This window comes from Contarinia nasturtii, unplaced genomic scaffold, assembly GCF_009176525.2.
Source record: "Contarinia nasturtii isolate CC-2019 unplaced genomic scaffold, AAFC_CNas_1.1 Cnas_scaffold_1240, whole genome shotgun sequence".
NCBI classification, from domain to species: Eukaryota; Metazoa; Arthropoda; class Insecta; order Diptera; family Cecidomyiidae; genus Contarinia; species Contarinia nasturtii.
Genome location: NW_022198581.1, coordinates 1782148 through 1808327, shown reverse-complemented (window position 1 = coordinate 1808327; position 26180 = coordinate 1782148). Strand labels below are relative to the sequence as shown.

The following is a 26180-nucleotide window of genomic DNA, read 5'->3' as shown; positions in this document are numbered from 1 at the left end:
ATATTACGAATGTTTAAATAAAATATAGCTTGATAACAACAAACAATTCATATCTATAGAAACATAAATGGGCGAATTGAAAACGTTGTGTGTGCATATATACTTTTGCTATTTGAACCCTGATCGTCGTTTGTGTGTTTTGTTCACACATTTAAGCGTTATAACATATTGGATTCGTTTATGATCTCAACCACTGAACGTATTTTATGATTAAAATCATTTTCAATGTGTTGAAAAACGATCAATTCATGGCATCTTTGCATTCTGGCATGTGTACAAGTGGATGGAAAGATATTCATTTTAATTTTGTGTTGTTGTTAAAATTAACCATACACCAAAGCTGAGACGAGACAAGATAATAATTGTTCGGGAGCAAAAGATATATGAGCAGCAAAAGGAAGATAAAAAAAAAATGCAAAGTGCAAGCGAACATATTGTGAGCCGAGTTATTTGATCATTGATGTGAGAGATGAGAGAGCGGGTCGTGGCAAGAAGTGAATAAGCATACAATCGATCGTGTGGACAACGGGTCAGAACGTAATTTGTGCTCAAATTGAACGCATCGCAAATCAGCTTTTTCGCGTCTCGCATTTCGAGTGTATCAACTAAGCCGGATCCATTTTTTCGGTTAGTGTAAATCCATTGAAAATCATTCATTCATTTCTGTTTGTTTATTTGGCATCTCTTGTGTGTTTCGATTGATGAAGTATTGCCGAACGTGTTCACTGTCTCAACAACACAGTTTTTCCTTCTGTTCCGCTGTTTGTTTGATCATCTTTTCAATTCGTTTTGCGTGTTGAAAACTGAGCTTTGTTTTAATTTTCGATGCTAAGGCCCATTCATTAGTGTACATAAACAGTTTTGCAGTGTGTTTGTGTGTAAGCGCACACATTTTTCGTTTTGTTTTTCTTTTCGTTTGCGGCGTTTTTTCTGCCTTCAGTTTGTTTATATTTAAATTATGCCGTTTTTTTTCGTTTCTTACTCCTGAGCTTCATCCTGGTCGTTATGTCTATTTCGTGTGTATGCCTTTCGAACTTTTGTGTTATTGTTTTCTTGAGTTGTCATCGCTCATTGTTTTGTTTCCAAGACCAATTTCGTTAGTTCCATTTATTACGTGCGTTTTTTTTTTTGTCATCGTTTGGCGATTTTTTTTTTAAATATATTTTCTTTCCAAATGTAAGTGTGCCATTGTGCCTGCATGTGAGAAACATGCGTTTTTTCGTCTCTATCGGCAGTTTTTTCTCTCATCCGTTAGCAAAGCAAGTTTGTCTTTACATTTAATAATTTCAGCAAATTCACAACTTTAAATGCAAGCTGAAGTGAAAAAAAAAGTAATAATAAATTACAAAAGAGACAACATTGTAGCGGAGAGCAGAAGGAGAGAGAAAAGAATACGGCAAACATAAATAAAATGAACAATAATAAGCATTTCCGAGGAAGCCAGAGTGATACACGGCATTTTTCGTGTGCAAGTAATTTTCCAAGCGACTGTCAACTGTTTTCGAAATCAAAAAAAAAAAAAAAAAAAAAACGGCAAACAGATTACCGCAACCGGAATAACCATTTCGATGATATGACTTTGATCTTACTAAATTAACACAGCCGGCAAACAATAAGTTCTGAAGCGCACACAAGTCATTTCATACATTTATTTTCTCAATCGCAATTTAAAGTGTACGCTCTTTTTTCAGCTCCTCTAATTATGTGTTTTGGTTTTTAATTGTACGATTTAAAGTGAGCAGGAAAAAAACTCACAGAGAGAGAGAGAACAATGTACAAACGGTAGAAACAACAGCGAATGAAAAATATAATAAGTGAACGCATTATTCTTAAGCCCCGCACCGTTAAGCGATTGATGCTCTCTTGATGTGCCCTGTGTACTTGTACATTCTTCATTTCTCGTCTCCTTCTTCATCTATTTCTTTGTCGTAATATAGTGAATAAATTTCTTCACTCTCTCTCTCTCTCTCTCTCTCTCTCTCTCTCTATCTCTCTCTTTCGCTGTCTAAATTCAAGACTTGAATTGCATTTTGTCTGTTTAATTATGTTTGCCATTGAAATATCCACTTTTTCCTTTTGTCTTTTCTTTGCTCTGCGTGTTTTATTGTAACATTTTTATTTTTCTTCTACATCGTCATAATTTTAAATACGCTATCCGGTAGCGGAACAAATAATAATCATACTAATTCCTTGGCAGACACACAAGCGCATATCAGCTTAGTATTAATGCAAAATTGGAAATCTTCAAAAAAACAGCAGTGGCACTTTACATGTTTTATATTACACTCTTATTATACACATTCATTTAATATATCTATTTTTCTGTTGTCTTTGTTCCAGAAACTAGAAAAGAAGAAAAACCAACACAACCAGTTTTTCAATACGCGGCAGCTTAAATTGAGGTGGGACAAATAAAGAAAACAAAAATAGTGCAAAGTGAATGAGAGTTAGAGAGAGCGAGAAAGAAAGAGAGGAGACATAAAAAAGAACAATGGATGTTGGTGGCACCGACCAAGAATCATCATTATTTCAAGCATTTATTGTGCCCTCAGTAGGCATAGAAAATAAGAATGTCAACAAAACAAATGATCCAATTGTACGTATTTAGCGACTTATAATTATATACTTTTTATAGCGCATAGTCTTCTAAATATATGTCTGTTTTTCTGCTTTCGTTCTATCTTTCACTACATTTTGCTCACAGTCGAGCTGAATGTTGTAAGCGACAATTTGTTTTAGCTAAAATTATCTCAAGTTTAATTTTAACGATGGGCGCATTTGTTTGTCATCATATTTTGTTTTGTTTTGTGAATAAAAAGAAAACACTTTGCACATTAGTGTGCATTGGGGAAACAATGAAACAACCTCAAATTAAGACAAAACCAAATTGACAAACTTTTTCCGAACGATTTTTTTCCCGTTCATTTTTTCTTTTAAAAAAATTCGTTGTTTGTGAAAATCGCATTTTTATAAAATCTTTAGAAAAAGAAAGAAGGAGGGAGGTGTAAGAGGCTATAATGACAGAGACGCCAAATTAAAAATATGATTTCTATTTCTTTAGAAGCAAAGCAATTTGTCTGATCAAGAAGCACCGAAACCGGGCAGTCATAAAGATGATCAACCGCAATTATCGGAAGCAAAATTTGAACGATTCAAACAGTTATCGACTTTGCCATTGGGTTTAAGCAAATATGTGGCCAAAGATCTAATTGGAACGCCACTCGAAGACATCGACCCATTTTACAAGGATAAACAGGTAAACGATAATTATAGATTTAATCCATGCGGTTTTTTCTCTCGTTAAAATCATATTTCTGACCGCAATGACTTAACAGATTTTGTAAGAGTTTGTTTCTTTTTTAAATCTCTATTCGAATTGGTAAGATCCAAATTGACCAAAAAATGAAAAGACCCATCGACAATTTGTCGCCGACAAATCTAAAGTATGTACAGTTGTACACAAAATATAATTGCTGGGTCTTTTTGATTTCGTTGTCGAATGAAACATTTTTTGGAATTTGGTGTGTTTCTTTTTCTTTCGTTTAATTTCGGTCTAATTTTTGTTTGTTCATCTCGCTCAAAAATGATTTGTTTGTGGGATTATTTCTTCCGCGTCAAATTTTATGGTGACGTGATTTTTCGTTCCATGCAATGATCTACACATATATAAGAATATTGGTCTTTTATAATAGTCACATTGAACACCGTAAATTATTAGTAATTAACGTAATTCTTCATGATTTTTTTTTTAAACTATTAAATAGTGATTTTTTTTTTCTTTTTCGTTCGAACTGTTGATGGTTCGTTTTCGTGCCGATGTTTTGTGTTTGAATTTTTGCCTTTGTTCGAACAAATCTTTCGGTATTTTTTTTGGAGCGAATGAGACAGACTAATATCCGGTTATTAAACATATTTCATTTGGTTAGATATTTGTTGCGGGTAGCTGGTGCTTTGAAATGCATAGTAATGTGTTTAATTGTAATGTACAACAATCGTTCGTTCGGTCGTTCATTTGCTCACTGTTTTTTCTTCTTCAAATCAGAATTTTTTTTGTTAATTTTGTTCTACCTCATTTCGGGATACGAAACGCTCTAATGTGTTATGAGTGCTGTTAATTACTTTGTATACTTCGCTGATTTGCTCTTGTTCTCTTTTCTCCACACATCGAAATCGTCATTTTGATTTTCTATTGACGAAATGACGATAATTTGCAACTTAATTCAGTTGACCGCTGTCCATCATCGCTGTGTATTGCAATTAAAAAATTAAACAACATATTTAATTTCACCATTGTTGTTTGAATAACGCGCAACCGTAATTTTCTTAATGACAATCATTCATGGGAACGAAACAGTTCGCACTCTATAAATTGAAATCAACACGAGAAAACAAACTATCTAAATAAAAACACGAATCACCTTTTTTTTAGAAAGTTCAATGAAATGTTGATTTTACCTTAAAAAAAAATAATTTTCAGACATTCATTATTGTCAATCGAAACAAAGATTTGTTTCGTTTTTCGGTGCCAAAATCATTGTGGTTGTTTCGACCAAACAATGTATTACGTCGGACATCAGCTCGTATTTCGACGGACCCACTTTGGACAGCATTTATGATTTTAGTCGTTTTGGTCAACTGCTTCATCTCCCTTTTGATAACTGGATCCAATAAACTGCTGGATATTCCATGGGAGTATGTAAATTTTTTATTTTTCAATTTTTTTTCTACATTTTTTTTTTTACTTAAATTCACATAAAAATTTGATTGCAGATTGATTTTCGTGTGTATCTACATTTTTGAATTTATATTAAAAGTGTTGGCCAGAGGATTTGTATTAGAGAAATTCACATATCTACGTGATCCATGGAACTGTTTTGATCTGTTAATTATTATACATGCGTAAGTATTCATATACACAAAAAAACAGTTTTTTTTTTTTTGTTAAATTTAACACAAACAAAATGTCACCACCAGAATAAGTGCCATATGTGTAAATCCAGAAAAGGCAATCTACAGTTGTCCAAGTCTTTGTGAATTACGTGTTCTTAAGCTATGCTCACTTTCGTTGTCACTTCGACGCACGGTTAACGTTTATTTGGAATCGTTGTTGAAAATGCGTGACCTTCTATTGTACATCACATTTGCCATAATCGTAATATCAATAATGTGTCTTGAAATGTACATGGGAATCTTATCACAGCATTGTGTTCAAACACCACTTGTGGTGACCAGCGATTATTTTTGGTCAACTTTTACAACCAATTCGGGTAAGTTATGCATTTTATTACAAATTTATTGGATTCGTGTTGTTTCTATTATTTTTTCGCGCCATTGCCATTGCTACCTTTGCCACTTTTCCAATATAATCTGTTTTTCTTTTTCTTTTTACCGTCTCTCTCTCTTCCCCTCTCCCTCTCACTACCACTGTCATTTCTGTGGTATTCTGTGAAATGTTGATTCTTAAGTGCTTGGATGTAATAAGTTATTTCGAAAGCTCATCTAACTTTCTGTTTGGCACTTTTCACCTTTTTCATTTTTTCCGTAACCAAAAGGTCGCTTGAAATCCAATGAAAACACATTTACCCGTATGACAAGTGCAACCAAAAGCCACAAATTCAATGAAATATTTAAATACGAATAGAATCGACTCGTACGAGTATAAATAGAATTTGGTCGGGTGATTGATTGACTGTCACATTCATGGCATGTAAATAGTTCAAAGTAAAGAAAAAATGTTTGATTGAAGTCATATGCCATTTGTGTCGTACAAATGCATATAAAAATCTGAAAATGTGTGACTATTAATTTTTACACACGGGACCATTTCCAATTTTACTTCGTACACATTTCAATCGTCGTCCGTTTGTTTGTTGTTTTTTCGGTCTCTTTCTTTTTTTTCATTCATTTTTTCTTCGTCGAGCTTGTACAATTCTTTAATACGTTTTCTTCTTTCCGAGGCTTTGTGTTTGTGGTTTTGCATGTTTGACGGCGTTATTTGAAATGTAAAGTCAGAACTTTTAGTGTCTCAAATGAGTTTTCTTGTTCCGTTGCTTAGTCTTTTTCTCTTCTTCCCTCTCAATGTGTGTTTTGTTTTTATTCTCATTTTCTCTGTCCCTCACTCTCTCGCACACTCTTTTTTTCAGTCCATTTCTTGTACGAGGGTGGAGTGTATCCAGCCTGTGGCAATTCATCTGGTGCTCAAGATTGTCCAACAAACTATGTTTGCCTACAAGGCAATAATTTAAATCCAAATTACGGTATTACCAGCTTTGATACGTTTCTTCGTTCATTTTTGGTTGTGCTACGCTTAATTCAACGTGACTTTTGGGAAGAGACCATGCAATATGTAACTGCAACAGCTGGAGAATGGCACATTTTATTATTCATTGCGCTTATCTACTACATTTCATTTCAATTGTGTGCGTTACTCTGGACACCGATCGCTCTTGCCTACAATTATTTAAAGGACGAACAGTGGGAAAATGATTTATTGAACGATTTGAATGAGGTTTGTGGTGGTGCCGCTGGCCCACAGTAACCAAGAAATTGTTTCGGTTTGTCGCTTTTTCTTTTAAATCGTAAATGGTGTTCAATAGCTGCCAGGCTTGTGTCTGGTTGCACACACTTTATTTTCTTTTGCTTCGATCAAGGGTTCGATAAATTAACTATCAATCGAAATAGCAAAAAAAAAAACAGCCTAAGAAAATGTTCGACAAACCGAAACAATATTCGAGAAAATGAAAAAAATACCAGCGAGATGTTTTTTTTTTCAATTTCAAATTTCAGGCACAAGAACAATCAAAAGCAAGTGAAAACAAAGCAAAAAGTAAGTTTAATTTGCATATGAATTAATTTGAGATCATTAATTAATATTATCATTGCACGGTCAATTTCGCATTTATAATCATTTGCGTGGTTTTCGTTTGATCAGATCCAGGATGTTGTGCTAAATTTCAACGCATTATCTTCAATATCATTTACAATCCATTTGCTGTGCTCTTCATAATTGGTTGCATTCTGCTTAATACATTGTTCATGGCGTTAGATCATCATAACATGCCCCGAAATTTGGAGAATGTTTTATCTGTTGGAAACTACGTAAGTTATTCACATGCATCGACGTAAATAAAAAAAAACCGCAAGCATTATCATCTTTATTTATGCCAATTGACATGCACGTCGTACAAAAATGATTCGTACTTCGGACGAATGACGGCGGACGTTGAAATGTCTAATGAATAAGCGTTATCGAATGTGACCGGGCGAATTTTATAGTCGAAAAACGACGACAGAAAAATGAAATGAATCGACGTTCATTGTGCCTATTTAAAAGTTGCCGTCGACGATTTCATGTGGATCACATTTAAGTGGTTTTCTCATGCGTTTTCTTTTCAACATCGTTCAACCGTTTCCTTCCAATTTTGATTTTATAGTTAAATTTATGAGTGGCTATTTTTAGGCAGTTTTATCATCATTCATTCTTTTATTTTTCCGTCTTCTTTTCCTCTTTATATACATTTTTCTGATGGTCGCCGTTCCTGCTTGATGCCTGTTGGATACTGTCCTGAAATGAAAATGTGATGGCATTGCAACACATCTACAGGTTTTCGTATTGGTTTTTGTAATTGAAGCAATATTAAAGCTGACTGCACTTGGACCGGCTCAATATTTTAGAGATGAATGGAATACGTTTGACTTTATTGTGACAGCACTCGGGGTTATTGAATTGGGAGTGGAAAATGTTCAAGGTTTATCTGTTTTGCGTGCTTTTCGACTGGTAAGTGTTTTCACCATTTCGCTTTTGTGATATGTGTGTGCACGCTTGTTTCTCTTTTTCGTTCGTCGGTGTATCGACTGTCTGCCAAACGGTCGGTCTGTTTTTTCTCTCCCGCACTTGGTCTCTCCTTCTATCTGTCTATGCTTTTGACTTCATTTTCAAAAGTACATTCAATAATAGCAGTAGCAATCGCAACAACAACAACCAACTCGATACAGTTGTTGCCGAGGACAATAATAACGGATAACGACAGAGGGAACAACATACATTCAACGCTTTGAATTTAATTTAGTAGATTTGTTGCTTCTACTTCGAGAAATAAGTGTCTTGTTTTTAGGAAAATTCTTGATAATTTCGATTTAAAGCCGTTTTTCACCACAGAAATTGAAAAATCATCTTCGAGTGATGCGCACACAATTCACAAAGGAACCATATGGAACGTTCTATAGACCATTTTCTATTCCGCTTTTTACTCATACCCTAATCCATACGAATCTTTCAATAAAATTTAACAATTATTTTCCATAAATTAAACAAATATTAAATAAATCATAAATTCGAGCATGTGTTGTTTGTGAATATTTTTTTTCGAAGTAAATGATATTAATTATTTCTATTTTCATGACGTTGCTGTTCTGCGAATTCAATTTCACCTGTGTAATGTTTTTTCTCTCTCTCTCTCTCGATGGAACTCAGTTGCGACCATTGCGTTTAGGTAAAATTGTGCCTGCATTCGATTTATTGATGAAACGTGTCCGTCATCTATTTTCGGTATTGCGCAACCAGACAATTATTTTATGCATATTTATTTACATATTCGTTGTTTTCGGTTGCCGTACATTTGCCAAAAACTACAATGGTAAGTGAATTGTGTATGGCGTGTATGGCACTCACACACAATGCATATATGGAAATTATATTTCATAATGGAAAAGGGTGAAAGCGCCGCGCACACGCACACACGCATCGGTAGCATAATTTTGTGAAAATAAGCAAAATGCCAAAGCAAACTAAATTTTCGCAAATGCATTGGAAAACCACAGTAAAACGCAAAATGTAAAATGTATCATTATTAATTTGGATGTCGTCATATTAAATCAGAATCTCGTTTGCTCACATCGACGGGTTTGGTGTTGGGATTTTTGAATGTGTTTCTGAACTGCTTGTAGTCATCACGTGATTGGTACTGTATATGTGTGTGCTGCTGCTGCTGCTCTTCAACTCATCAATTTACACATTTTCGCACGCATAACCAATTCCAGTTAGATATATGAATTTTTTGCATTTTTTTTTTCGGTTCACACATGCAAATGCCAACAAAACTACATCCAGTCCATGAGCTACCTCGTTGGAATTTAACCGACATTTTCCACTCGTTTATGGTAGTGTTTCGTTCACTATGCGGCGAATGGGTTGAATCACTGTATGATTGTAATATGCTGGTTTTGGATGCATCGAGTTTTGTCTATTTTTGTGCTTTGGCACTTATCGGAAGTTTTAGTGTAAGTTATTATTATTTGGTGTGTTGATTTTTTTCGCTCTCTCTCTTTCTCCCCCAAACACTCGCGTTGCCCGGACGGTTCGTTTTTTTTTTTTGTTTTTCAACACTTCATATTGTCTGCATTGTTGAACTGCATACACACAAACATTTTTCACTAGATTTACTAGAGCAATTTCATATTCATATTTTGAACACATATTTTGTATAGATTTATTATTGTAATTTACTTTGTGTTCGGTACGGCAGCTATTTACTGTTTCAATGTTATTGGCGTGTGATTTTGTCTATATGTATGAATGTGAATGGGTTTTCATATTTGTTGTTGTGTTATGAGTGCAGGTATCGGTGTGAGCTGTAAAATTGGCGTGGAATAAAAAAAAAGAGCCGAACGACCGAAATAATCGTGAAATCAACAATAAGCATATTTTGGTTGAATGTCGATGTCGATCGGTCGGTTTTTGCTATTTACGCTCTATCAAATTCGGAAAGCACATATATACACACATGCATTTTCAACCCGATCTGTGCACGCACCGACAGTTTCCATCGAATGGTTAAGTCATGCATGCATAATTCAAAAGACAATTGCCTATATATTTTACTGATACAATCGAATTTGGTTTTGTGTGATTGTATGCAAGCGTGTGTTTTATGTATATGCGTTCTGTATGTAGAGAAGAATTTGTTTGCGAGTGTATTACAAGAATAAAACCGTGCATAGAGGGACGAAATGAGAGAGAGAGAATATCTATATGTGTAATGGCCTTTGTTTGAAAATTTCAAATCATTTATTTTCTGCGTTACAGATAATGCATATATTCGTTGCTCTGATATTGACAAATGACGATTCGTCTGTGCTTTCTTCAATGTCGAACAACATCGTACCAAATTCCATCCCAGAATCTCATGCAAAGCAATCAACTATCAAATCGTCGTCGTCGTCGTCACCGTCGTCGTTGTCGTCCAATAGAAAATTCAATTTGCACATATTCTTGAAGGAAAAATTACTTGAACCGAACATACAAAAGATTTATGGTAAGCTCACTGTAGTGACTGTAGTCAATGGAATGTTTATTAGCGCCCTGGCTTTATGTGCCGCATTTTCCCATTTGTAAGCAGGCACAAAATGAATTCGATCAATTTCGAATTTCATTTGCATTAAAAGAACATCAAGTCCAATCGAAGCGCAGATTAAACAAGTTACGAATTCTCATTCGTTGATTTGTTTATATATCCTCTCTTACTATGGCCTCTCTTATTCTATCTCTTTACTTCGAACGATTTCGTTTCGAATAGATGCAAATAAGCCAATTAAAAATGATATGGAGTCGCTGCCAGTTGATGCACCATCCACAACAATTACACTTTCATCGAATGAACCGGACGATAAGAATCACAGTCAAACTAAGGACAGTAAAAAACAATCGGGTAAGACTGAGATTTTTTCCAATCGAGAAACGATGCAGTGAAAACCAAACAAACAACGAAGAAGAAAAAAAAAACATATCACCCAACGATATTAGAGTTTCCCTCCTCATATAATCAAATGTTCTGTTGAGCTTTCGTTTTCACATTCACATTTTGAAAAATGATTCGTTGTTGTGGCCGTTCTTTGCTTCATTGCGCAATGGTTCTGATGATTGGTCGATTCAAACGAAACGAAAAAAAAAAATCCATTGATCGTTGTTGTTTTTACTTCTCTTTGGTATCCGTATTTTAGTGGGCCGTGCTGATGTAAAAGAAACTGGAGCAAGTAGTGTGGTTGTGAGTGCGCCAGTAGTCACAACCGAAGATGACAATGAGGACGATGCGACAATTAACAAGTGGTCCAAATTTCGCGTTAAAGCATTGAAATTCAATCAAAGCACTTACTTTGGATACATTGTCTTGGCCATCATATTCATTGGTTCAATAGCATTGGTAAGAGACGAATACACATCAATATTGAATCGTATTTCAATTGTAATCGAAAATGGAATTCCATCCGACCAAACTTGGAGTGAGCGAGAAGAACAAGCGGGCTCGAGACAAATGAAATTTAGTATTAATTCGCAATCGCATCAAAAGCAAGCAAAACAACGTTAAAATAGCCTTTCAAGTTAGATAGTTAATGGAATGGAATAAAAAATGACACACAAAATATAGAGAGATAGGGACGGTGGTGGTGCTCAGAAAGTTGCACTTGGTGCGCTGTTTTTGGCATAATAACAAAATACGAATAAAAAAAAAAAAACAATTAGGATCAGGCCAAACAAAAGCGAATGGAATGAATATCGACAAAAAAGCATGCACACACACAGGAGTGAATATATTTTGCGTTTTTGCCTCCTCATGCGATGCACACGAATGCATTGTCTGTGTCATTCGTTCGTGTGCCCTTCTTAAATTAGAACAAAAGCGGGTAAAAAAGCAGAAACAAAATTTAATGAATTTTCCTTGTTTTTTTCTCTCTCTCTCTTCATTTCATTCTGATCCAGGTACACACGGTAAACAGCCTTACACTAGCGGGAACATTACTCGTCGAATTAGCATTTTGTATTGTAATGATTATTGAATTTATATCGAAAACCATATCCTGTGGCTGGAAATCGTATTTCAAAAACATTTGGTGTTTGATCGATTTATTCAATACCATTGTGAGTATTCTCTGTCTCTCTATCTGAGTTCGTCAAGTGCCTTTGTTTCTTCTTCTTCTGTTTTTACTTTTCTACGGGTTACTTTTTTTCTCTCTCTGCATGCAAGTGTTTTATGTGTATCCATGTGCATGTGTGGGTATCACATTTTGCCCAATTGATATTCTTGTAGGTATTTTCATTTCCATTTTCAATTCAATTCATTTCATTTTGGATTTTTATAAATATTTTCGTTCGTTCGCCGTTTTTGTTATTCGTCGTTATTCATTTGATTTGATATTTTATTCGCTTTTGCAGTTCTATTAAAAATCATAATAAATGTGTTGCGAACGATATGAATTTGATGGAGAGTGAGAAGGAAAATGAAAACGATTCGAAAAATTCTTAAATCGCGCACTTCGTTCCATCATACATATATATTCGTGTGTTCGCTCATTTTACTATTTTAATTTATCATTTTGTGCTACAAGTCAATTTCCCATTCATTTCGGCAAATGATTTTTTTTAATCGTATGCAATGCATATATTGACTCCATTCCTCATTTGTTGTAGCATATGCTATCGTTTCTATTTTTTTTATTATAACTTCAAAACTGAAAAATTTGTATTAATTGTTTGTCATTGGGATTTCACGATTTTTCTTCAATGCATAATGAAAATAGGTGCCCATCGTCGGTTTGTTTGCTGTGAATCAGACAATATTGATTTTGAATGCGCTGCGCCCGTTATCGTTGGTGTCACGATGTTCAGGACTCAAGGTAATTCATTTGCAAAATCGCTTTTATATTTGATTTCATTTTTCGTTTTTCCACCAATTTTCTTTGTCGTAATTTCTTTTTATGTTCTCCTTTCGCTGTCGTTCGATTTGCTGGTTATTAATTTTTCAAGACCGATTTTTATGCATACCCTCGCCTCACCACATTTCTTTGATGCTATTGTCATATGTTTGTTTCGTGTCAAGTGAATTTCCATTTCATTTGCGGTTTTTTTTTTCTTTTCTCTTCACATTTTATCGCAAATTAATAGTGAAATGAAGACGGAACAAATTAAAAAAAAAACATATACCAGAAGAAAAAACGCCATCAATCGTAAATTAAATATAGCTATTTTATCGAAGGTTCGACAAACAGTTTTAAATTACAATTGTAATAATTTAAATGGAAACGCAAATTTCTATCCATATGGCTTCGTATTCCATTCATATAACAAACAAACAAACAAAACATCGAATAACCGAATCAATCGAGTATTTAAATCGATTGCAAACAAATCTTTTTATAGTGAATATGGTGACATTTAATTTCTACACAAAGAAAAACAGACAGCAATTATTGCTCATGGAATAATCAAATATTCTTGTATTTATTCATTCTTTTGGTAGATAATTGCGGTGACAGTTGCCCGTCAGGCTCGATTGCTATTCAGTTCAATACTCATTTGCAGCGCATTCTGGTTAATATTTGCAATAATGGGAGTTCAAATGTTTGCCGGCAAATTTTATCAGGTAATTAGTTTAAGCTATTTATTTATTTGCCTAAAAATTCATATTTACTTTCTACACCAACTGCAAAAAAGTCTTTCGATCCATCAAAATCCCCAACATTTTTGCACAACGGACTATATTTTAAGATGTCGTCTAAATCATTCTTTGCGAAATTTCTTATTATTGCTGTCTTGATATCGTTGATTAGAAATGGTAAGCTAAAATCCTAAAAAACAAATAAATTATAAAACAAAGAAATTTCGTCGAATATTTATAAAAATTATATGAGAATGAGTAATGTCTCGTCGTGATAAGGAAAGATATTTCTTTTTTTTGTGCTTAAAACCTTGGTATTTCTGAACATCGATTTTCTCATCAGTCAAATAAATCGATTTTGTGGCGCAACCATTCCATAAAATGCGTCCGTATGTCAATGTCATCTTCGTGTATTCTATTTCTTTTTTGTTATAAATACAAAAAAGATAAAGTAATGTTTATACAGTAAATTGTACAGCTGTTTCTTGCAAAACTAGGAACTGGCAAGAGAAAAACAATTTCATTTTCATTCAAAATCCGTAAATTTGTGTTGGGCTTTTTGATGGCAATGGATATTTTGATTCGGTTATTTTCAAAAGATTTACGCTCAATAGTGCAATTTTTGTGTGTAATCCGAGACACAACGAGCATTGAGCAAATACTATTGAAGACCAAAAAGAGCTAAAAAAGAATGCATGCACACAAGTGATTTTTTCTCAGTTTGCACCCGGTATGCGTAGCTACACAAGTGTATTTTGAACTCTGCTAATATTTTTTTTTCTTTCTCTCCCTCTGATTCAAACCAACACTTACAATTCGCATCCTCAATAATAACAACAATGCTAACACAAACACATGCTATATCTATATGTGTGTATACTATTGTGTCGGCCAATATCCAATTTATATACATGCAATATGCGCGACGCAGTGCGTTGATAGAAATCAAACAAGATTGGGCATCGATTTTGTGGACTCTCGCAATACATGCATTGATAAACACTATGAATGGACGAATTCGGCGGTCAATTTTGACAACGTCATCGAGGCTTATCTCAGTTTGTTGCAAGTGGCTACATTTAAAGGATGGATTCGAGTCATTCAAGACGCCGTCGATTCACGGGTAAGTCGATCACTCCACTTATACACTTTTCCACTTTTCACCACAGACAAACGGTTTTATTGCGGTTTTTCACTTTATCCCTCTATCTCGCTCCCTCTATTCGCTGTGCCACACGACGCCTTACACCGAAAAATACAAAATGGGCTTGTGGTCAGTTTACATTGCATTTGAACGATTTTGTTAGATTTCAGTGGATTTTTTTTGCACAGTTTCTTCGTAACAGTTGTTCCTTTTTTGCGAATTTTTTTCTTCATGTTCATCCTGTTTAAAGTATATTAAAAGTGATTATCGTGTATGCAAACAATACAAAAATCAAAAAGAAAGTTTGCAACAAGCTTTTGAATGTTTACCTTTAAGAAGAGAGAGAGAAAAAAGGAGGATTGAACGATTTGAATTGCCATCGGGGAAATTTCAGTGCAGTTCACATACTTTCTTCTCGTTTCCCTTTTTCGCATATTTTGTTGCAACCTTTTTATTTTAGATATTGTTTTTTATACCATTCGCATGAAATTTTCTTATCATTTTTTGTTAGGTTGTTTGGCTTTCAGCTACTTCATTCTCTTGTTTTCTATGGACGTTGTTGACTTCGTTTTTTCGCTTTCTTCATTTTCTTTAAGAGAAAAAAAAAGAAGAAGAATGAAAAATGCAAACGAGAAACTAACTTTCAATTGCGTCAAACACAAAAATCCATACATTTATTAAAGTGACTTTTCTTTAGAGCTATTTTTCATCTCAATTGGCTTGGTGCTCAGTTCAACAAAAGCCATCTTTGTGTGCGTGACGTCGGAGTGGGAGAGAGGATGAAAAATTCCTGCAAAATGGTTAATTAAATTTTGCAACTTTATGAAAGCCAAACTATTGTGAGACAGAGTGTGTGTGTGTGTGTTTGTGCTCCAAATTGAGATGTTCATCGTGTTCATTAGTTTAAAGTGTATTCAATGTATTGTCGACTTTGATTTCGGTAAAGTAAATAAAAGAGCAACACGCTTCGCTGAAAAAGAAACATATTTTTACGTATAAATTACACAGATTCAACGATCTAAAGGAGGAGCACATACACACAAAACATTATTGTGGATTTTTCTAAAGGTTCTTGAATATTCACACTAATGAATATCCATTTTGAAATTTTTCGAGTGAAGCATTTTTCTCTACACTTTTCATGTTAAAATAAGATGCATAATTTACAAAATGTCTGGCATTTTATGTTTATCTTATTCGTTTTTGATGTACGCTTCTATTATCGATTTTAAAAAGAAAAATGATATTACCACATTTGCATTTTATTGTAATTGTGTTTTATCTGGATTTCAAATTATGCAGCCCAAAATCAATCAAATGCAATGAAAATAAAACTCTGCCGATTAAAAAAAAAGATATGTAAACAAAAAAGTGGTTATGTAACGCCACCTAACATCGAATAGGTAACCAGTAATGTATGTATGGTAATACCATTAAAAATTACGATACAAAACGTTACAAATGCTTTTTTTCCCATAAAATATTTGTTATTTGTTGTGATTTTGAATATTTTAACACTTTCAAACTTATATAAATGTTTGAATTACAGGAAGTTGATTCTCAACCACTGAGAGATGCCAATCTCTACATGTTTCTTTATTTCGTTATTTTCATCGTATTTGGGGTGTTCATCTGTGCAAATTTGATCATCGGAATTCTCATAAAGCATATTTTAAATGTGGGAAATTTAAGTGATGCATTTGGTTCGTCGAAAAAATTGTCAACAGATAGATTAAGCCAAAATGGATCAAACAATGGTGAAAGGGCTCATGATGTATCGGTAATTAATTCAAAATATCCTCTCAAATCAACATTATTTTTCTTCTTTAAATTCCAATAATATTCCAGACTGCATCGAAACTGGCGATGTTAGCGCGAAATCAATACTTTGATTGTGTTGCATTTGCGATATGTTTGTTCTACATTATAAGCCTTGCCTTCGATCAGTACCAAATATCTGAAAAATATGCCAATACCATTCAGTACATTGATTTGGTGTGTGCGGTGTTATTTATGATTGAAACAGCGCTGCGTTTGAATTCATTGCGACGCATATTTTTATTAAGTTTTTGGAACTTTTACGATTCGGTTACAGTGATACTGCTATTGATTGGTAAGTTTGAATCAATTCCTCTATCCACTAAATCGAAATTTATCTTGCGCCATTCTTTTATTGCATACTTTCAGAACTTTTTATGATTGAATTTGGTCGTGTGAGCGTTCTATCTGTTAGTTTATTGCGTGTAATTCGAGTTCTTCGTTTCAATTCACTTCTCGTTACATATTCGCCGGCACTAAATTTAAGCTTAAAGGCATTACGTCGTTCAGTAACCGCTGCTTACAATCTGTGCCTGTTCCAATTGTTGGTGATTTTTGTGTATACGTTGATTGGTGTGGTTGCATTTAAAAATGTGCCAAATGTTATTTTGATCAACGATAAAATTTCATTCAAAACGGCCGGACGAGCTATAATTTTATTGATTCAAATAAGCACCACTGCCGGTTGGGATGGCATTTACGACGTTCTAGTTGCAGATAATCACTTCAATCCGTTCGTTATCTTCTTGTATCTTTGGTCATTTTTATTCATTTGCATTTTGACAATTGTTAATTTAGTGCTTACGATCGTTCTTAATTATTATTCGGAAGCGCATCAAATCGAAACCGAATCGAAACAATTACATAGCAACGATTTAATGGATTTCAACGAAAAATGGAATACACTGGCATCACCAAATCAGCCGATTTTTATCAATAAAGCACAATTGCCCATTCTATTAAATCGTCTCGATACATCGTCAGCGTTACGGGCAAGTGTCATTCCAAATGAAGAGAATATTCAGCTGTTGGGAATACCGGTGCAAAACGACGATCAACTTTATCGTGGCGACGTTCTGATTGCGTTAAATAAGAATCGATTGAGACAAATGCAAGCTACCGTCAAGAAATAGTCGATTACAAATTAGCTGAACGTGACCTTACTTTAAGACATTCGCACAAATTACATAAATAATTACCGCACAATTTATATATTTCCAACGGGAACCAATCTCTTGTGGGGAGTTTAATTTTAATATATATAAAAAAAAACAAAATTGTTATTTTTACTAGTATATTTTCTAACGTTGTCTTTTTATTGCATATTTTTATACAGCTAAATTGACATTATTCTAGTTTTGAAATTGTCATCAAAATGCGATCGCATTTAATTACTATATCTATCAAAAATAATAAAGACAAATTTGATCAATATAAACTGATGCATTCCTGATTGTTAATTTTTCGATTTTTGTTTGGAATACGTAAAGTACCAATTGCGAAACGAAATAACTATTTGTTTTAGATAAAAAACAAAAATACTTAATTAAAGCCTAGATTTAAGCTGCTTGTCACGAAAAAAAATTCTCAATTCCAATTTCCGCCATTATGAATTGCTTTAAGAGAATGATCATTGTCTGTGTGATTCAAAAAAATCAAAAATTGATTTCGATTGCATTCATCGATCAGACGCAAAACATCATACAAAAAAAAGAATGCGATCTTCTTCTCAAACATTTCACAAAAGTGGAAGATGTGCTCGAAAATGATCCGTGTCTGAGCCGTGTGTTAAAGTAAACAAAAAGTGATAAAAAAACGGAAAAACATATTTTATCAACTAACAAGAGAACTTATAACCAAATCAAAAAGCTTCCAAGCAACAAGCCTAGACTGAGCAACACCGGTGATGAAAGATCCAAACCAAACATCCAATTAATTCCGGTGCACAATTTGTATGACCACCAAATCATTATTGCTAGTCCAATGTATTGCAAAGTTTTGAATCTGAAAAAGAGAATTTATTGTTAAAATTAAAGGTTTCAACGAATCGGTCGTGTCACATAAATTCGAGTAAACATTTACTTACATTGCGTAAATGATGGCATGTTTTAACGATGTTTCGCCTTTTTCTCTGAAATAGTACCGTCGTACACCAGAGAAGTTGCGTTCAATCATTTCACTCCAATCGATATCACTTGCGTCAAACTTATATCTGTCCATGTCTTTAGGATGCATCAGTGTTCCAATGCGCATCGCATTCTTCGTCGAATATTGGAAGTTTTTATTCAAGAAAAAGTGGAATGCTTTTATACCTTTGTTGAAAATACGCATGAATTCCAAACTCCTGTTTTTTTTTTCGGTAAAAAAAGTCGAAACAATTAATAATAAGGAAGTTGAAGTTTTTAGTTATAGAAGTGTTTGATATACATACGTGTGGTGTTTGATGCCAAGGCCCAATAATTTTTCTGGCCAGTACCAAAGCATCGTCGGTAAAATTTGGAATAAATAAAAGTACACGGTATACCGTAGACCATTACGAATTTTAGCGCTTGGAATCCATACCATTGTTTGACTGGGATGTACACGAACTCGATCATTTATAATGTCTGTGTACTCTCCCAATGTGATTGGATTCACATCGCCCGATGTCGAATGAACTACTTCGGGCAACTCTAATTTTCGTGTTCCAACATACCAGCCCAGCACAAGTGAAGCATTTATAGTGTAATCGACCGGTATAAGATCGATCTTTGATTGTGAATTACCATAAATTGTACGGAATAAACCTGAAAATAAATTTGATTTTAGCTCATTATGTTATGTCGATTGATTCCGATTATTTTTAAAAATAATAAAACACAAATTTCTCATATTCACCTTTGTAATAGCCGGCGAAAAATCCAAGATGACCGCTGCTTGCGTTGCCAACCCAACCTTCAACGGGATACTCATACGTTCCATAAACTAAACGAAAAAGAGAGAGAGAAAAGAGCAAAAACTCAGCGTTAATTACATCACAAGCCATTTTGAGAGCATGACGAATGCATTGGAATCCGTGCAGTGCGTTTTACGCATAATAATTCACACACCGTGAACACTAACCGATCGAAGGTCGTACAATGGCAGCAGGGAAACCAGCCAACTCTTTCATTACTAAATTTTCCGCCAATTGTTTCGTAAATGTATATGTGTTTGGATGATCTTTTGTTATGTGCAACCAATCTGCGCGTGCTTTAATATCATTCCAAGCCTCATTGTTTTCGGCCATTTTCAGCATATCGTATGGATCTTGAGCGGGTGCATAAACTTTTTCTTCTAATAAACCACCATAGTTACTATTACAAAATGCCGTCGATAAATGCACAAATGCGTCCAATTTTTTTAAACTTTTTCCGAATTCAATGCAACGCATTGTGCCCGTTAAATTTGTTCGAATCGCTTCACGTAAATGCGTATTGAATTTAATTGTGGCAGCAACATGAAAGATTATATTCACATTTTCACGTAATTCCTTTAATATTTCATCACTGAAACCCATATTTTCGGCATCCATCACACCAACAACCGGTACAACTTTTTTCAATGTTTCGGCGGAATGCGATTGGAAAATCTGAAAATAAGTCAAACACACACAGACACATTGTTATTAATATACATGCATTGATCATAATCGACGAAAATGAGAGTACTTCAAAAGTAAATGTAAATTTCGACGAGATTTACCTGTTTTGATAATAATCGCTTGATTCGTTCGCGTGTGTCTGAGCCATATTTATCGCGTATAAGTAGATAAATCGTTCCAATTTTTGGTGTCGATGTCAATAACGCTTCAATAAGTACAGTGCCAAGAAATCCAGTACCACCTGTGATAAAAACACTCTTTCCCGCATAAAATTCCGCGATGCACGGTTCACTCACTTCATTATTATTTAACGCCATTTTTTTTCTCTATTTTCTTTTGTCAATTTTCACTGATTATTCCGTCCGACTTTTATAATTTGAGTTCGGTAACAATAATATTCACTGGTCAATGGTCACTGATGAACTAAAAGAGAAAAACAACATAAATTTCGATCAGTATGTTACAATTTATGGCCTTATTTAATTTCTATAGTTTGATCCAAATTGCACCAATAAACTTATTAAACAATCACGACCTGAACAAACAAAAGACCTTATTTCTACAGTAATTGTATTTATGTTTCGATGACACATCATTTTAAAAACTTCCGCGTATTTTTTAGCATAAATGTATACCAAGAAAAACCGTGACAAATTTCAATTGTATATTGCTGACTTCACGTTCAGTTTTTTTCGGGTAATTCTCATAAAAAACCAAATCGAAAAATATGATGAATTTGATTTATATCCGCATCGTTTGCTCTTTGTCGTTAGGCAATTTCTCATTAATTTTTTTTTTGTATTATTAGATTGAAAAGATGTGAAGCAGAAAAATAGCTAAAAATGATTTTGTGTGAATTTGAACTCGAATTAAAAAAATTGTCTACAAATGAGATTTTCAACAATTCGTAAGACTATTTACATTATCGTTATGATCGCAACAAATTATCAATTGCGTTGATTTATTTACAAATCCATTGAACTTTATGTATCTATGCCCATTTCATGTAATTGCGAAGCATTGACTGTGAATTTTCTATGTTTCCATCTGGTATTTATTCACATAACACCATGAGACATGTGGATAGTGTAAAATGATTGTGATGCGCCACTATTCTTCGTACCGGTTTTTATGGTGATCGATCGTTCAGAACCAGATTTGTCTTAGAAACACCCGAAAAAAAATTCACTACAAATTTAAAATTTATTACGATAACCAGTCTCTGAGTTTTTCACATTTTAATCAGGTTATTGTAAAGAATCGAAAGTTTTATTACGAAACCAGAGTGTTTGACATCAAGTGAGAATATCGAAAGAAAATGAAAAAATTTGATACACGCCTCATCTAAGACGAATGCAAAAGGTGAATGAAACATGGAATAGAAAGGGATACAATGACAGAAAGATAATAAAAAAAATCACGGTCAATGGTAATAACTGTGCACGTTAATTGTATCAGTCTGTCACACAACACAAACATACACATACATGATTCGAAACAATGACTTGAGGGCAATCACTTTATAATCACTTTTTGTTTTCAAATTTTGTCGAACTACCGTTTTCGTTTGGCATTTTCTGAATGTCGTTCATAAAACAAAAGCAACACTGTCTGCAGCTGGTACACACAACCAATTAAACTATAGAAAAATAATGATTTGGTGACAATTTCAAAGCGATAATTTGTCTTTTTGATATATCCGCATCTTGCTATTACGATGCGATGTGAATTTGTCTATGGCCATAGATTTTCAGGGTTATCGACAATCTCAATTGACGAAGACTTAATTCTGAAATGCGACCACAATTTGGATGCGGAAGGTCTTTGATGTTTTTTGTTTAATTTTATTTTTATAATTCTGCCTCTATTAAAAATAACAATCACAATTTATTCTTTGACAAGAAATGAACCATGCGCTTAATGGCAAAGCAATTAAATGAGCCAAAGAATGAAGATGAGATGTACGTGTACGGACACGTTGTCAATAAGAAACTGTGAGCTGAGTGAAAGGATCTACGAATTAATGTTAATGTTACAGTTTGTCAAATCATTTGGAAAAACCATGAAAAATGCTAATGCGCGATCGGTGTATTTGCTTCGGATGGGAGTCTACCAATAAGAAGTCAAGGCCGGAAGTCTGCATAAAATGAGTCAATCTTTAGAAGCTGGAACAAAGGCACTGCCTTGACATTCATTATCAAACGTGTGTCACAAGAATTTGCTGAAAATATTCACAATTGTGAATTCATGTTTGTATTATAGTGTAATTCATTGGGAAACTTTGGAAAAAAATCGGATCATTGTGACACAGCATATTTGCATGCCTAAAATCGATTTCATAAGCAAACGCAATACGCATATTTTTTTTTTTTGGAGAAATGAGCACACTTTAATCTTGTTCGGTAACCGCAGTGATTCCTCCATTTCCATATCAATTTGAATTGACAATTTATTGGAATATTTAAATTTAAATACGATCAATTTTCCATATCGATTGCAATTGATATTCGCAATTCATTAGCTCACATTTGACGCAATGACATTGAAAATATTGTTGAAACAATCAAGTTGATGGCACGTTTGACCGTTGCACATATAAATCGTGAATATGTTGTTTTTTTTTTGTTTCGTTTTCATTTGATTCGCATGCGTAACACTTTTCATCTGCTGAAGGCCTTCAAAACATTTCATATGACGTTCCTCAATTTTCAAATTTTGAAACGCCTATTGACCTTAGAAAAAAAGCGCACCTCACGCTGCCATGATTAATTTGAAACGCCGAGAAAAAACCAAAGCGAGTGAGAAAGAAGAGAGAAAGAAATCAAGACATTTTTACCGTCTGAAGATGATTATGATCGTCTATGTATACGATGTATGTGTTCAGTTGTGAGCCTCATTTAGATGCAAGCAATATAATTACTGAATGCTTGAAACACATTTTAATAGCAATGGTATTATTGTGAAAATAAAAATTTCAATCGAAATTCATGTATTGCAAAATACACATATGTTTCGTTCATTTCAAGCGTATTCATTTTTCCCGGTTTCTTCTTCATCATCTTCTTTTCTTTTTCATTTGTACAAAACGCATCACAGTGACTTTACTATTCGAATGAGTGTTGCCATCACTTCTTGAATGAGTGTAGCTTTTTTGAGTGTGTTGATTCTTTATCGTCTGAAATGTTTTGTTGTTTTTTTTTGGTCGAATTTTTTGTTTTGAGTTATAAAATATCAACGAACTCTATGAACATGTAGTGCTAAATCTTAATGGCAAATAGTCAGATTTTTTTGTTGTTGTAGCGAACATTTTTCTTCACAAACGTAGATAACCGAAAAAATTGTGTTAAGGTTAAGGTGCGTGTATTGATAATCGCATGCTATCATTGACACATGAATTCGCGCATTAATTGACTTAACACGACATTTTATTTTATTTATATTCAAATTTCGGTGTGGTGTTGTTATCAAAAAAAAAATCATAAACCAGTTTTTCTATTACGCGACAAAAAATTTCATTCGCTCAAGATCTAAAATATGCATGCGAATTTAAATGATTTAAGTCGATGATAAGACATTGAACGTAAGGGTCATTTTTTGTGATTATTCATCGGCAGCCCATTCTATTGTCAATGTGTGCCATTCAAAAATGGAATTTGAATACAAGCCCACAGTATTGATGCGATGGCGACGACGACGACGACGACGATGGAATCAATTGAAGGTTCAATTCATACATGAAAAAAACATTTATCGAGCAAATGCAATAAATAAATGTAAAAAAGTTCATGATATTTTGTGTAATTGTCGATATAATAAGATAACTCAAAGGTTTTGCATCCGGTTTAAATTGCATTATTTTCATTGCATCTTCATTTACGATTATTATTTTTCATCGCATAGGCTTGATGACATTTTCTTCTTTAGTTCTTGAATAAACATTAAGAAAAAGCAATCATTATTTGGAAAAGAAGAGATGTTGATATTTAAAAGTAAAATGTCAATTATTTCGCGTGGATTAATGTGCACATTGCAATGTTGGTTGAATCGCACGTATTCTCTTCTGATAAAGATAACAAATAAATTCTTGTTCCTCAATTACACTTCGAGCATCGAGCATTGAAATGGAAATGCCAATAACATTTTTATGGTGTTTGTTCTGTAAAATGTTTAATTGATGACCGGTTTTTAGCTATTTCAAATGCAATCATCAATGTTTCTTTTGCTTGATGTATCATCAAGTTTTAAAACCGTTTTCGATTTGTTTGCAAGAGCCCTTGAGCTATCCACGTGAAACCTTTCTATTGAAAAATTCATCCAGAAAAGTGATTTTCTTTGAAAATGGGATATTTTTTTTTTAAATTGTTCAGATTCTATATTTTGAAATGCTCTTTTGAAAAAACATAGCCAGAATACTCAATTAAACTTATGAAGAGTATCTCTAGTACAACAAAACACGAAATTTCTGTGTATTTTCATGAATTTTCAGATAAAAATAACTATAATCGTGTTCAAATTCTACGATTTTGATTAAAAATTGCTCAGTTTGTCGGCGCAAAAATATTTTTTTTAAATTTAAACTCGTTTCCATATCAATACATTGTACCCAGTAAATTGTACTTACGTATTCAAACGTATCTTATTCTTGGGCCTTGGCTTTGGGTCCAAATCTTACGCCGGTCATTCAAGTTCAATTATTTTTTATTATTGATCGTCAACTCAGTCATTTGATCATGTGCATCTGCAGAAGTTAATCATATTTTTTTTCGATGTTTAAAATTTCAATGCTAGTTGATCTGTCAATGCATGGCAATCAAAATTTGATCCACGATCTTAAATTCATAATCATGGCTATTTTAATGGATTAAATGGCAGCGTTATAAAATTATATAGTTATGAAGAGCAAAAACAAACAAACGGCCACGACAAGCAATCTCACATGTTATTTGCAATGAGCGCTCGCTCACATGGGTGTAAAACATGAAAACATTCAATGGAGATGTCAACTTAGCACTTGATTTGCGTTTAGTTCGTGCGTTTTTTCTTCTGTCGTTTTCAACTTGTATCGTGTATGCATATATCGGGTTTGCGTTACCAAGGTCAGACCAGCAGAGAAAAAAAGAAAACACAGAGAAAAAAAATGCGTGGAAAAAACTGAATACCGTATGTATGGATGTAGAAACGATTGGGAGCAAACAAAAAACCGAAAATCCACAAGTAAACAAAACGCTGTGCTTACGTTCGTACTTTTAAAACTTGAATGATGTGAACCGTTTCATTTTAAGTGCTCGCTATGTTCGTGTGCGATTTTATGATGCGATAAACAAAATTCAAACTTAATAGAGATGCGATGAATCACATAAATGCCGATTAAATGATTAAGTTTAATTATCGTTGTGTGCGCAATACGAATTACGCATACCAGAAAGACCAGTGCCAGTTGCTTGAGCAATAACATTTTCTTCCGACGTGTGCATGATCATGATTTTAAAACCTTCTAGAATTTTATTCAAATTCGAATTATTGAATGCTTAGAATTGGTTTGGTTAAATAAAAATAAACAAAATCCGGACATTCAATTCACTCTCAAATTATTTGCCCGAGAAAAGTGAACAAGCAGTCAAAGAGACTCTCATCGCAACTACATTTCACAATTGAAAGTAAGATCATTCAAGGTGTCTGCCGTGCACTGGGTGCTATTTAAATATACTCACACATGAATAAAATACAATGTTGTGATACCATCTATAATAACCGATATTGTTTTTGTTTTCAACTACAATGTGGTACATTCGACTTTAAACTGAACATTTTCGAGAAAAATAAAATTTATTTTTTTTTATTTTCATTTAAACGATGTTTACTGTCTGGACTACATTCATTTGTTATAACAATAAAACTATTTTTGATTTTGAGTCGATTTTCGATTCGAAATTAATGATGTTTTGATATTTTGTGATGCGCACAGTTTATTTTAAGAATATTATTTGACCATTAAGTGTTTTTAGTTTCTATCGTACGTCTACACGGCAACTGATTTATCAATTTGAAAACGTTATTTTTTTTTTATTTACTTAAAATTGCATAACTGTTATTTGTCTGTTGCTTTATTCGACTTACTCTTTTCTTTTTTGTAGTCCACTTGACAGATTTTCTTTTAAAAAATTCC

The 26180-nt window shown here is 33.7% G+C and overlaps 2 protein-coding genes across 5 annotated transcripts; one reads left to right on the top strand and one right to left on the bottom strand.

Moving 5' to 3' along the window:
• The first annotated feature begins 491 nt into the window (after window positions 1–491).
• Window positions 492–17758, top strand: LOC116345419 (sodium channel protein para-like). The gene is made up of 22 exons (XM_031774751.1): window positions 492–627; window positions 2341–2596; window positions 3062–3256; window positions 4478–4692; window positions 4771–4899; window positions 4975–5267; window positions 6144–6508; window positions 6787–6826; window positions 6932–7098; window positions 7604–7777; window positions 8474–8636; window positions 9110–9279; window positions 10085–10313; window positions 10575–10706; window positions 10999–11198; window positions 11756–11914; window positions 12574–12669; window positions 13293–13415; window positions 14362–14553; window positions 16124–16354; window positions 16423–16687; window positions 16762–17758. Exons 2-22 carry the CDS (start codon window positions 2492–2494, stop codon window positions 17523–17525), a joined length of 4407 nt encoding a protein of 1468 aa, XP_031630611.1. The 5' UTR covers window positions 492–627; window positions 2341–2491; the 3' UTR covers window positions 17526–17758.
• Window positions 17745–26180, bottom strand: LOC116345421 (putative fatty acyl-CoA reductase CG8303). Of its 4 annotated transcripts, none has more exons than XM_031774753.1 (7): window positions 26132–26180; window positions 20116–20437; window positions 19495–20002; window positions 19270–19356; window positions 18824–19178; window positions 18479–18736; window positions 17745–18396 (listed from the first exon to the last, which is right to left on the bottom strand). In XM_031774753.1, the coding sequence occupies exons 2-7, from the start codon at window positions 20329–20331 to the stop codon at window positions 18243–18245; spliced, it is 1578 nt and encodes a 525-aa protein (XP_031630613.1). In that variant the 5' UTR covers window positions 20332–20437; window positions 26132–26180; the 3' UTR covers window positions 17745–18242. The 4 variants fall into 4 exon arrangements, with proteins under 4 accessions (XP_031630613.1, XP_031630614.1, XP_031630616.1 ...); XM_031774754.1 differs by lacking the exon at window positions 26132–26180 and adding an exon at window positions 24636–24752; XM_031774756.1 differs by lacking the exon at window positions 26132–26180 and adding an exon at window positions 21899–21917.